The sequence below is a fragment of the Bos taurus genome, chromosome 18, assembly GCF_002263795.3.
Source record: "Bos taurus isolate L1 Dominette 01449 registration number 42190680 breed Hereford chromosome 18, ARS-UCD2.0, whole genome shotgun sequence".
Lineage (NCBI taxonomy): Eukaryota > Metazoa > Chordata > Mammalia > Artiodactyla > Bovidae > Bos > Bos taurus.
The window spans coordinates 54,057,184-54,070,218 of NC_037345.1; the positions used below are offsets into that span (position 1 = coordinate 54,057,184).

The 13,035-nt window shown below is 56.1% G+C and overlaps 1 protein-coding gene across 2 annotated transcripts in view; it reads left to right on the top strand.

Annotated features, from left to right (window-relative positions):
* ARHGAP35 (Rho GTPase activating protein 35) overlaps positions 1–5,359 on the top strand; it is a 115,233-nt gene extending 109,874 nt beyond the window's left edge. Inside the window, exons 6-7 of one of the 2 annotated variants that reach the window (XM_024978458.2) lie at positions 235–340; positions 967–5,359. In XM_024978458.2, coding sequence (XP_024834226.1) covers positions 235–340; positions 967–1,324 — 464 coding nt within the window. In that variant the 3' untranslated portion in view covers positions 1,325–5,359. The remainder of the gene's footprint in view (positions 1–234; positions 341–966) is intronic. The other variant, NM_001192398.1, reaches the window with a different exon arrangement.
* Positions 5,360–13,035: the final 7,676 nt, after the last annotated feature.

Sequence of the window (13,035 nt, forward strand, 5' to 3'; positions counted from 1 at the left end):
GCTCTGGGCGTACAGTGTCCCCCTTCAGGAGCAGGGGCCTGGGGCGTGGAGGTGGGCTGGCCCTGGCCCCATGCCACTGCCAGGTGTGCCCGCCCGGGGCATGGCTTGTGGGGCGAGGATGGGGTTGGGCTGCCTTCAGAGCAGGCAGCACGGCCCTTCCCCCACTGCCCAGGACCAGCAGCTAGTCTGAGCCCCAGGCCCACCAGCCTTGGTCTTGGCTTTCTCTTTCCTCAGAAATCAATGACCGGGAGCAGAAGTTACACGCCCTTAAGGAGGTACTCAAGAAGTTTCCAAAAGAGAACCATGAAGTCTTCAAATATGTCATCTCTCACCTGAACAAGTACGTTGCAGGGCTTGCTGTTTGTCTTCCCCTCCTTGGAAACCCTCCAGTCAGGGCCAGTCGGCTGCGAGAAGAAGCTGAGCGGGGCTCTGTCCTCAGCTTGTTGGGTGCTGGCTCCTCCTCCTCAGGCTCTGTCCTGCTTCCGTCTGAGAGAGGCCTGTACGGCCCCCAGCCCACCTGAAGCTCGCTCTCCAGGATCCATGCTCCCTGCCCGGTGTGACCACGTGCTGGGCCCAGACAGGTGTCCTGTGGGAAAGAGTGAACGGGAGCCAGGGAAGCACGTGGCTGTGGTCCGTTCCCACCTTTACTCCTACAGAGTAGGGTTGTTTTCAGCCAGACCTGTTCCTCTCCCGACAGGGTGTTGTTACGTGAACCCTGCTGTGGGACAGACACGCTGCCTTTCCGCACAGCCAGAGCAGTGTCCCCCACTTCGGGGGCCTCAGAGGACGGGGCCAGGGGAGCTCGGGCCTCAAGTCCCAGGCCTAGGGCCTCTTCGGTTCTCAGCTTGCAGGGCGGGGGTGGAGGCAGGAGAACAGCCGGGGAGGCGGAGCCCGAGAGCACAGGTGGCGGGAGCCTCGGCCAGGCCCGCGCTGGAGCTCTGACCCCCAGTCTGGTGTCGCCCGCAGAGTCAGCCACAACAACAAGGTGAACCTCATGACCAGTGAGAACCTGTCCATCTGCTTCTGGCCCACCCTGATGCGGCCGGACTTCAGCACCATGGACGCCCTCACGGCCACGCGCACCTACCAGACAATCATCGAGCTCTTCATCCAGCAGTGCCCCTTCTTCTTCCACAACCGACCAATCAGCGAGCCCCCTGGTGCCACGCCCAGCTCCCCCTCTGCCCTGGCCTCCACCGTGCCCTTCCTCACCTCCACGCCCATCACAAGTCAGCCGTCGCCGCCCCAGTCGCCTCCGCCCACCCCCCAGTCCCCAATGCAGCCGCTGCTCCCCTCCCAACTTCAAGCTGAACACACGCTGTGAGCCCCCGAGGCCTCGGGCTGAAGGAGACGAGGTCTTCTCTCTTGACGGGGTGGCACTGGGCCTTGAACAGAACCAGGCCTGCGGGGCGGGGCGGGGCGGGGAGGGTCCCCTCTCCTCTCGCCTTCTCCAGCCCGCAGCACTAGCAGCCGCCAACAGAAGGCGCAGGCTGGGCCGGCCAGTGCCCTGAGCCCAGCACTGCAGACCTGGGGTTGGCCGCAGGCCGTGGCGGGAGCCCTACCCTGTGGCATGAACCCTTTTGTGGACTGAATGAGGCAGGCAGGGGCCCTCCACACCCTCACTACTCCCTGGACCCTCCCCACCATCTGTGCACACCAGCCTCAAGGCCACCGCCCACTGGGCAGAGCCTGGCACTGGCCGGGAGGAGAAGATCCTGAGGTCCGGCTGCCCCAGGGCAGGGCCAGCAGCCCCTCACGAGGACACGTCCCTCTGCTGCACCCAGCGCTCCCCACCCTTCGGGGGTGCGGCCTGCCCGGCAGCCTCCTTGGGAACATGTAGGCCAGCTCTGCCACCCTAAGGTACAGTCCCGTCTGGGGGCGTTGGCCCGGCAGGTCAGGACAGGGAGGGCAGCTTCGCCTGGACCAGGGAGCGTGGGCAGCGTCCGCCCCCATGCACCCTGCCCCACTTCACAGGCTTTGGGGATCCATTCCCTTTAAAACAAAGGAACACTGGAAGAAAAATGGAAAGACATCCCTCCCCCAATAATTTTTAAAAAGGAAGAAAACTACAGACCTCAAGATGAAGCTCTCTCCCCACCTCTGCCAAGAGGCACACACGTGGAGGGCAACCTGTCTGACAGCAAGACCGGGATGCCCAGGGGTGGCAGCCTGAGAGCCCGTTGGGGTCCCACTTACGTCCCGTCACCAGACCCCCCTCCCCCGCCCCAGGTGTACGGCTCGAGCCCCTTGGCAGAAAGAGCTGGGGGCCCGCCTGGCACCTGTCTGCCTTGGAGCACTGCGGTGCTGCGGGGACACTGCCCCGCCTGCACGGGGCGGGGGTGGGGTGGCGGGAGGTGCCTGCAGGCACGTGGGGGTTGGTTCCATGTGTTTGGTGTTGAAGTAGAATCATTTTCCTCCTGGGCCAGTAGGGCTGTCCGTGGGAAGTGAGCCATGTCAGGGGACTCCAAGGGTGTGACGGCTGCCAGTGCGGGCAGGGCCGGCCTTCCTGCTCCCCAGCCGTCAGCGCCCAGAGGAGCTGCCAGTACAGAGGCGGTCAGTCAGGACAAGGCAGCGTGCCTGCCTGTCACCATCCTCCATGGCCTCCCCCGCCCTTCCTGGCCTTTCCACTGGCCCCTGGGAGAAGCTTCCTCATCGTGCCCCCCTTTGCCCCAACCCACCCCCAAACAGCGACCCTGCTAAGGCTGCTACAGATACGGCTGCCCCCATCCCGTGGCTGGGCCATGCCTCCGCAGTGAAGAAGCCTGACTAAGGTACCCTGGGCATGGGGGCGTGGGGTGGAGGCCCGCCCGCCGCACAGTCCTCCGGGGGTCTCTTTGCACTTTAAGAAGCAGCACCTGTGGTATGTTTGAGGGCGCCTGACAAAGTAAGAGATGCCTCAGAACAGTCTTGGCCACCCCTGGCCCCAGACGCTTCCCACTGGCTGTTGGAGGGCGGGCCAGGCCCTGTGCTCACCGACTCTTCCTCTGGATAAGCTGGATGTCGCACTGTCTCTAGTTCTTGTACGGCAAAATAAGGTGCTTGGAAAAACTACATGTCCCCTGCGCGTCTTACCACCTCCTTAAGGACACAAGTCAGAAAACCTAAGGTACATGAACGTCTTACGTAAATGTCGGATGCCAGACCTTCTCTTTTGGCAGATCTGTGTCTGATGCTTTCTCGCTCGGGGCTTGGCTGGAGGGGGACGTTGCTTAGTTTTGACTTGAGGTCAGCAGACTCCTGCTTCTCTAGCCCTGCAGCTGCCCCAGTGCTGAGTCCCAGGCAGGTGTCCATGTTACTCCATTGATTAATCTCAGGCTTTTCCTAGGTCATGCTCGCTTATTCCCAGGCAGCCCGTCAAGGTATTGGGTGGGGGTAGAAGGGAAGCCTTGAGAATGACCTGGGACCACTGTCCCGTGTGTCAGCTAAAGCAGAAGAGGCTGCTTCCCTCCCACTGCCCAGCCTACGCGGCCACCTCTGTGGGCACCCTGCACCACCCTGCCGCCTGCAACCTTGGCTCTGCACCAGGAACTCCACAAGCCCCAGCTGCCCTGCCTTCCCACCACCCCCCCGAGACTGCGGTTCTCTAAGTGGTAGTGACTTCTGGAAGAAGAAAGGGCACCGTAACGGTGGACACCTGTGCTTTGCACCCTTAACCCTTGTGGGAGTAGTGGAGACCAGGCTTCCGCAGCTCCACGGGGTCGCCTCCGGTCCCACAGCGCCCCCTGCTCCAGCCCGGGCGGCTGCAGGGGCCCCTCAGGCCTGCACCCGGAATCCTGCCAGGGCTTTAAGCGCAGGTGGGGACTGGTGGCTCGTTCCCCAGAGAGCCACAATTGAACAGGAAGTTCCAGGGGTTCCTCTCTGTTTCCTTTGCTAACTTCTCATTTTCTGCTTCTCAGGCTGGCTTGGGCTTGGAGGACATTTCTCGATCGTTGCGAGTTGGCATTCCCACCAGCGCAGTGCTAGTTGGGGGGGCTGGGAGTGGTTGGTATTTGGACCAAATGGGCACTCGGAAGGGGACCCATGAAGGAGAGTGGGTGTGTGCGGGGGCAGGCCGACCTTAACTGGAACTCTGCCCACCCCACCCATTTATCTAGTGTGCTAAGCTCTAGAAAGTTCTCTCACAGGTCATTCTCATGTGAGTGGCACCACAACTCTAGGAATTGAGGGAGGGGCGGATGTTAATTAGCCTTGGCCAAAATGGGAAAGCCTGTTGGTGGAGTTACGGGACTTGTTCGCTGCCTCGCAGGAAATAGTGGGGCGCCTGGAAGCTCTTCCCCATCCAGTGTTCTTTAGACCCCAAAGGTGCAGACTCGAGGCCAGAAGTAAACAGCCCTGACTGAGTGTTCGGCTGGCTCTGGAGGGCGGCTTCATGGAAGGACGTGGCCCAGGGTTGGGCCGCGGCCTGTGAGTTTGCCGTCAGTTCTTGGCTGTGTTGCATGTGGTTATCACAGTGCATTTGTTCCTGCATTCTGTGAGTTCTTCCCAACACTTGACCTTTCGAGGATGAATGCTAAAATGCTGATTCCCAGGTTTTCCTCCAGGCTGAACGCATGCTGCAGGTGAGGTTCTTCTGGTAGGCTGTATCTTGGCCAGGGTGGGCAGAGGGTGACCTCCTCGGACCAGCACGCTGGCCAGAAGGGGCTGGAGAGCACGCCTCCGCTCGTCCCTACGCCTCAGTTGCCTGTGGAGGGGCGGCCCTGGCGGGCTGCCTGTCCCCAGGCTGGGAGGTCAAGCCAGGTCGCCGCAGCACTTGTGATTCGAGCTCCTCTCCACCCACGCCCTCCCCCGTCCCCTCCTGCAGGGAGATCCACACTGCCTGGGGGCTGTCTCAGGTGTCGGCTCTGTTCTGCTTGGCCAGTGGCTGCCTTCCCAGGAGGAGGAGGCTCCAGGGACTTGGGCTGGCCGCTGGGGACAGCCACGGCACTCACCCCCAGGGCCTCCAGGTCCCGCAGACGCTGGACGCAGGTCTTGCCCTCCTGTTGCTTGGCAGGTTCAAGCCACGCGTTCATGCTTAGGTGAAAGGACGACTCGTGTGTGCTGGAAACCTAGGTCACATCTGCTGGTGGTCCCATGGCAGAAGGCCTGGGGCGGGGAGGGGCCTACACCACGTCCTGTCATCTCCTCCCGGAGCCGTCTTTCCACCGGCTGCTGGCTGCGGACTCCTCGAGGCTCCGAGGTGACTGTCCGCGCCTCCTGCCCAAGAGCCTGCCTCGGCCAGCTCCAACAGCAGTGATGTTACACCTCAGTGTAGTCGAGACAGGGCGTAAATTATTGTTTGCATTAAGAAGAATCATGTTCCCTGTGTACATTAAAAAAAAGTCTGAATTGTATGGGAATAAAACTTGTTTGAAAATTTGGAGCAGTGCTGCCGCCAGCTCATTTTTCTGGTACTTGTGTTTCACGTTAAACGACCTTTATATGTGTTGGATTAACATATTTTGAGTTTCTTGAGGGTGGGGAGGGGGAACATTAATGGTATTGAAATGTGTTAGTAGTCTGGCTGTATGCCCAAAATTCTGTTTCGCAGCAAAAGTGGAGAACTGTATGTAAAGAAAGTATAACAATTATTTCTCTGTATTTTAGGGGCTTTAACCAGGACATCCTCTAGTTGGCATTAGGAATGTTTGCTTAATTTCCAGACTTTTTTTTTTTAAACACATCGTGGGTTTTTTGAGGCTCCAACCTGATTAGTGCATGGTCAGCCATCAACAGAGGCTGAGCATCTCCGACTGAGGTGTTCTCCATCTGGCTTTGTTTTTTAAAATCATGTATTTGCTACAAAGTATTGTACTTGTCTCAATGGGAATGGTGTACAAAACTGAAAAGGCCTTACGTGATCTGTATCATAGTTAATAAATCAATCTTGTAAAAAACCAAACCTGAGAGAGATGAAGGCGGCCCCTTCCCCGGCCCCTGGGCGCACGCCCACCAGGCAGGCCCCGTGGGGACACTGGCTGCAGCCTCAGCCCATCAGGAGGAGCGCGGGGGCCTCGGGACCACGGGGCACGAGGGTTCCCCCAGCGCCCCGGGGAGAAGGCATCTCTAGCAGAGCCAAGGCCCATGTGAGCTTCAGGCGCCTTCCCCCTCCACCCCCAGGACCGCTGCCAGGAGCCCCCGCCAGCTCTGGCCTCCTTGCTTTCCTTTCCAGCAGAGTGATCCAGGCTTCCCTCATGGCACAGCGGTAAAGAGCTCGCCTTCCCTGAGTCGTGAAGATTCCGTGGAGGAGGGAATGGCAGCCTACTCTTCTTGCCTGGAGAATCCATGGACGGAAGAGCCTGGTGGGCCCCAATCCGTGGGATCATAAAGAGCTGGATACAACTTGAGCGCAAGCTCAGGGATCTGCTTTCCCCAGGTCTTCTTGCCCCTGGTTGCTCCCGCAGTTTATTCTAGGTCATCAGGCCAAGCACCACCCACAGAGTCCTGCGGCCACGGGGGCGCCCAGCAGGCCAGGCACCAGCGTCTGCAGCAGATGCCTTTCCCTGTCGTCTGAGCCGAGGCCACGCCGGTGGCTCTGGGATGGGATCCAGGGTTTACTCCCAGGTGACCCAGGGAAGTTAACCTCTCAGGACAGTGCCTCAGAGATGCCTCAGCCACTCAGGCTCGCTCTGCCCCATGCTGTCCCCTCCTCGCCCCGTCCTCCACGGCCCCCTTGGTCACCTCCCAGATGCCACCACTTCAGCTACCACGTCTGTTCTGGCCCAGGTCCTAATTCTGGCTCCCCTGGCCTCTGACGGACACTCTCACACCTTAATGGCCTCCCAGCCCTCAGTCTTTAAACCAAGAAGTTATCCCAGAACACCTGGCTCTGCTTTACCTATGGCAGTAGTGGGGACTAGGCACCCTGAGAGATGCCTCTCCCCTCCCCTGCCTGAGGCAGGCACGGTCCTGGATCACAACTCCTGCCCCGGCGCTCCGGCCCCACGCTGCCAGTCAGCAGGAGCCAGCAGGCACCTGAGCACAGGCCAGCCAGGGGCCCCGCCCTCTGGCCCCAGCCCACCTCCTCTCCCCGTCCTCCAGACTCCAGCCTCTGAGTCATTCCCGTTCTCCCGATGCACTTGATTGCTTCTGACTTCCAAGGCTTTGTTTGCACTGTTTCCTCTGCCTGAAATGCCTTCTGTACCTCACGCCCCCAAATCTCAGTGCTGCCCATCACATCCTCACCTGTCCTTCAAAGCCAGTCTTCCTCTAGAAGTTCTTCCCAGGCCCTTTTTTACCCATTGATGGACCCAACAACTACTGACCTGCTATGGCGATTTATGTGACTCCCAGAAAGTCTTCAACATTTGATCTTTATTTTTTTGGCCACACCAGACAGCAGGCGAGATTTTAGCTCCCCCACTGGGGATCGAACCTGTGTCCCCTGCAGTGGAAGCATGGTCCCAGCATTTGCTTTAAAAAAAAAAAGTTTCTACAGTATACAGTTAGCACTCAATATGTGCACTGATGTCATAAGCCCGTCTTTGTCTCTAGTTTTTGATGTTCAAGTGCCATGTACTCGCATATTTAACACCTCGCAGCCACTATCCACCCAAAGTGGAGAGCTTTGGGGGGCAGGGCCTGTGGCTTCCCAATATGCCTCTCGGCATCGAGCAGGTGCCTCGAACGTGACAGGACTTCCGTCTGCAGAATTCAATGGTCGGTTTCAACCTTGCCTTTGCTTAGGCTTGTGCGCACTCAGTCGCGTCCGACTCTGTGACCCGATGGACTGTATGTAGCCTGCCAGTCTCTGTGGGATTTTTCAGGCAAGAATACCGGAGTGGGTTGCTATTTCCTCCTCCACAGTATGTTCCAAACCGAGGGACAGAACCCATGTCTCCTGCATTGGCAGGCAGATTCTTTACCACTGGTGCCACCTGGGAAGCCTTGCCCTTGGTCTCTCTAAGCCAGCCTCTCCCACGTGGTGGTGGTGTTCAGTCGTGTCCAAGTCTGTGACCCCATGGACTGCAACACACCGGGCCTCCCTGTCCTTCACCATCTCCTGGAGCTTGCTCAAATTTATGTCCATCGAGTCAGTGATGCCATCCAACCATCTCATCCTTCTTCTTCAATCTTCTGCCTTCGTCATCCCCTTCTGCCTTCAATCGTTCCCAACATCAGGGTCTTTTCCTATGAGTTGGCTCTTCGCATCAGGTAGCCAAAGTCCTTGCAGTCCAAGGGACTCTCAAGAGTCTTCTCCAACACCACAGTTCAAAAGCATCAATTCTTTGGTGCTCAGCCAACTGCAATGCAAACCTCTGCTCTGAGAACCACATTCCTGCCCACTTGCCTGTGACACTCTGCTTGCTGACTCTGCTGTGCATAACCACAGCCAGACTCCCAATCCCTTTCTCCAAATCTATCCATCCCCGCCCCCGCTCCCCCTACAAGCCAGAGACCCTGGAGACCTCCACAGGGTATTACTGTCTCCCATCAAGCCGCCCGAAGTTCTGTTTCACCTTCCACGTGGCTCTCACCCCTACCACTTGCCTCCTCGTTTCCTGCCACCATCCTGATTGAATCTCACTAGCCCCCTCCTTGACCTTCTCCCTGGTCTCCCAGCCTCCAGTTTCACCCCCTCCCTTCCATCTCTCTGTGGCAGCCAGAGTGAGCTTTTCAAAACATATCTGTCCCTGCCACCCTTCTCTTGACACCTGGGGCTCCCCAGCACCGTCAGAAGCCAACTCTCCAGCAGGTCCTGGGAGGGCCCTCGCCGAACGCTCAGGGAGGCTCCCCCTGCAGGCTGCAGTCCAGCCTTCTGACTCCTCAGGGGCCTGCCTACCACAGGTGCTATTCCCTCTAGACACTCTGTGCACCCTTCCTTGCTAACTCCCTCTGTAACCTTTAGATTTCAGTTCCCTGGACTCTTCCTTGGGAAAGTCACCCCTCCCCCACCCAGACCAAGATGAACTCCTTTGCTTTCAAAGGAAAAAGCGTTCTCCTCTTCAACAGCGTTTTCCCGTGTTACTCCTTTACGTTGTATTTGCCCATTTAACACACGTTTCCTGAGTGTTTATTTACTCCATGCCAGTCCCCCAAGGACAAAGCTGGGATCCGACCCCTAGTGGAACAGACACAGAAAACAGTCCAAGAAATGAATGTATGCCTTAATGTCAGGCACGGATAAGATATTAAGGAGGATGTGAATTTGGGGGAGCAGAGCTGTTACTTGGGATGGTCGGGAAGACCTCCCTGGGGACGTGACATCAAGAAACCAGGATGAGGTGAGTCAGGCATTTGCCTCAGATACAAAACCTAAAGGGACAAGAAATCAGAGATCAAGATAAAAAATTATTTCAATTCATGTTTTAAAAATCAAAGTCAGCCTCCCAAAATCCATGATGACCAAAATTTTAAGTAAAAAAAAAAAAAAAAAAGGACTTCCCTGGTAGTCCAGTGGTTAAGATTCTGCCTTTCTAATGCAGGAGGCATAGGTTCAATCCCTCGTTGGGAAAGTTCCGCAGGCAGTGCGGCCAAAAATAAAACCCTTTCTTAAGGCAAAAAGAAACAGATTCAGTAACAGTGCTGTGAAGCCTGAGTCAAAAGGAGAAATCGGTAAGACAGCCTGGAGTGGGGACGAAAGTGATGGTGGATGAGACAGTGAAAGTGGAAAGAAGAGATCCGAATATCTTAAAAGTCAGGGTGACTAGATGGCACAGTCTGCTCAAGATTGCCCCTGGAGATGAGAGGACTCCAGGGCTGACACAAAGTCTAATCAGCATCTGTTCCAGAAGCTGCAGCCAGCACGGAGCATGTACTAGGCGCTCGCTAGCTCCAAGCCAACCGCCCGGAAGTGGGAAGGCGGAGTGTTACTCCTTGCGGCCACCAGGGGTCAGCAGAGCGCCGCCCTGCCCAGCTGTGGTCTGGCCTGGAAAGTGTTGCAAGCCCAGAGGGTGACGTTATTCAAAGGAGGGTGAAACACGACCGACTGAACTGAACTGAGAACGGGGCTGGAGGTGTCTCGGGAGCAGGCTGAGATTCAGGGGTGAGCTACTCTTCCTGGCATTTCACCCAACCTTCCCTCCATTTATTCACTCAGGGGGCCAGGCCACACAGTCTCATGGGGTGAGGTGATAAGCTCCAAGTTTGTCCTGAGGTCAGTGGGGGAGCCACTGGGTCCTATTTGCAGGAGCTGAGGAAGAGGGAGAAGTAACTGGGGATTCCAGAGATACCGCTCACAGGAACTCTGCCTCCAAGGTGGGGATTAAAGAGCACGCAGTTGCCATAAATGTCAGCAAAACCAAGCAATTAATAAACGCTTACAGGGACTTCCCTGATGGTGCAGTGATTAGGACTCCTTGCTTTCACTTCAGGGGACCAGGGTTCAATCCCTGACCGGGGAACTAAGATCCTGCAAGCCCTGCAGTGTAGAAAAAAAAAAGCTAACCATTTTTGGATACTTACAAAGTATCATGCCCTTTTAAAATAATCTTTCATGTACCAACTCAATTTTCACATGAAAATTCTATGAAGCAGGTATTCTATGAAGCAGGTATTATCATCATCCCCACATTCCAGATGAGGAGACTGAGGCATGAAAGGGATGTCCAACAGCACAAGCTAGTAAGTGGGAGCCAGGGTTTGAACCCCAAAGCCCATGGCGCTTTTTCTGGCTGCTGTAACAAATGGCCGCAGACGGGCTGGCAACAGAAATTTATTCTTTCACGGTTCTACTGGCCAGAAGCCCCAGATCAGGGTGTCAGCAGGGCCCTGCTCCTCTGAAGTCTCTAGAGAAGAGCTGTTCCTCTCGTTTTCCAGCGTTTAGATGTTCCTTGGCATCCCTCCAGTCTCGGCCTCTGTCTTCACAGGGCCTCCTCTTCTTTCTCCCTGTGTACTTGTATTTTTCCTGTGCATCACCTCTTCTGTCGCTTTTTGTTGTTTTTTTTTTTTTTGGCTGCATGGTGGCTTTCAGGATCTTAGTTCCTGAACCAGGAATCAAACCCAAGCCAGCCTTCAGCAACGAAAAGCAAGGGAGTCCAAACCACTGGACCACCAGGGAATTCCCTCCTCTTCTGTCTCTTATAAAGACACTTGTCAGTGGGGTTAGGACCTCTCCAGATAATCCAGGATGATCTCATCTCAGAGCCCTTAATTACACCTGCAAAGACTCTTTCACCAAGTAAGGTCACGTTCACAAGTCCCAGGGTTAGGACACGGACATACATCTCTTGGGGCCGTAGAAGGGGCAACATTCAACCCCCTACAGCTCTTCCCCATGATCCTATTATTATCATTGTGGTCATTGGTATTATGGTATGAACTTGAAGGGCAGCTTGGGGCTGGAATAAAGTTAGCCAAGTGGGCGATGGGAAAGTCAGGCACAGCAAGGAGCGAGCATGTTGAATAATTGGAGGGACTTCCCTGGCAGTTCAGTGGTTAAGACTCCACGTTTGTCCTGCAGGGAGTGGGGCAGGGGTTTGATCCCTAGTCGGAGAACTAAGGTCCCACATGTTGCCTGGTGCAGCCAAAAATGATTGCAGCGCTGTCCTGTCACTGCCCCGCCTTCACCTGCTGCCTCCACAGCCAATGCTCGGCTTCTTGCTGAGTCCCCCTCTGCAGGGTCAGTCGTGGGGAGGAGTCCCTTCGTCTCTGGCAGGAGCAGCCCTTGGACAGGAAGAGCAGTCAGCCCACCTCCGTGAGCGTCCCCACACCTCCCTCCCTGGTGGGCAGGACCACAGGCTCACCAGCCCCGGCTCTGGCCACCCCCCTCAGGGGGCACACCGGCTAGTTTGCTGCTTGCCACTCATTTAGTTCGGTAGCCTCCACCTGGGACCATGGTCTCACCCGGTGTCACTTGGGGGAGCAGGGGACCAGCCCAGCGATGCTGACCCTCCCGCTGTGAGCTGCGCTGTAACGAGCATCTCTCCCTGTTCCCGGAGGCTTGCTGTCTTCTTTCGGCACCTATAAACAGGTGACAGTCAGGCCTGGATGTCCTCTGTGAGGCTAGAGTCTTTCCCTGACATCTTGGGTGCCCTGAAGGGGGCAAGACGGGGCTGGAAGATGGGAGGCAACTGGGAGAACACCCAAGTGTCAGGCCGGGTGACATTTAATGTGGGGTCATTTATCCTGTTGGTGGGTGGTGTTTTCATTCCCCACTTTAAAAAGAAAATTTTTAAACATTTATTTGATGACAGCAGGTCTTAGCTGTGGTGCTCGGGACCTTCAATCTTTGTTGTGGCATGTGGGACCTTTCATTGTGGCATGTGGGATCTAGTTCCCTGACCAGGGATCAAACCCCGGCCCCCTGCATTGGAAGCCCAGAGTCTTAGCCAGTGGACCACCAGGAAATCCTCCCCACTTCCTTTATTCTTCCCATAATTGTCAGTAGTCTACTAGGCTACCTGGGGCTTCCCTGGTAGCTCAGAGGGTAAAGAATCGGACTGCAGTGCAGGAGAACCAGGTTCGATCCTTGGGACAGGAAGATCCCCTCCAGAAGGGAATGGCTACCCACTTCAGTATTCTTGCCTGGAGAATTCTATGGACAGAGGAACCTGGCAGGCTACAGACCATGAAATCGAAAAGAATCAGACACGACTGAGTAGCTAACACACACTGTTGCTGCTAAGTCGCTTCAGTCGTGTCCGACTCTGTTTGACCCCATAGACGGCAACCCACCAGGCTCCCCCGTCCCTGGGATTCTCCAGGCAAGAACACTGGAGTGGGTTGCCATTTCCTTCTGTAGCACATACCTTTGCTTTATTTCTCTCTGGCATTTAGCTCCATCTGATGTGTATATTTTCTTGTTTTATCTATTGTGACATCCCACCTGGATGTGAGCTCCAGTGACAAGAATCTCTGCCTGTTTCTTCCCTGCTAGATCCTTGGAGTTTCTGGCACCCAGGAGGTGCTCAAAACATGTTTGCTGGCTAGCTGGCTCAAAATCAAAAACAGGACAACTCTGGGGACAGGTTGGGCTGCCCAAGTCTCAAATGACCCTTCATCGTTCACTGCCTGTGCTTTGAATGAAGAGTTTTACTCTCAGAACTCAGTACAAAACTGTCTGTTCAAGGAATACATTACATTCTTTGGGGGTGCGGTGCCCCACTAGCACCCCCTGGT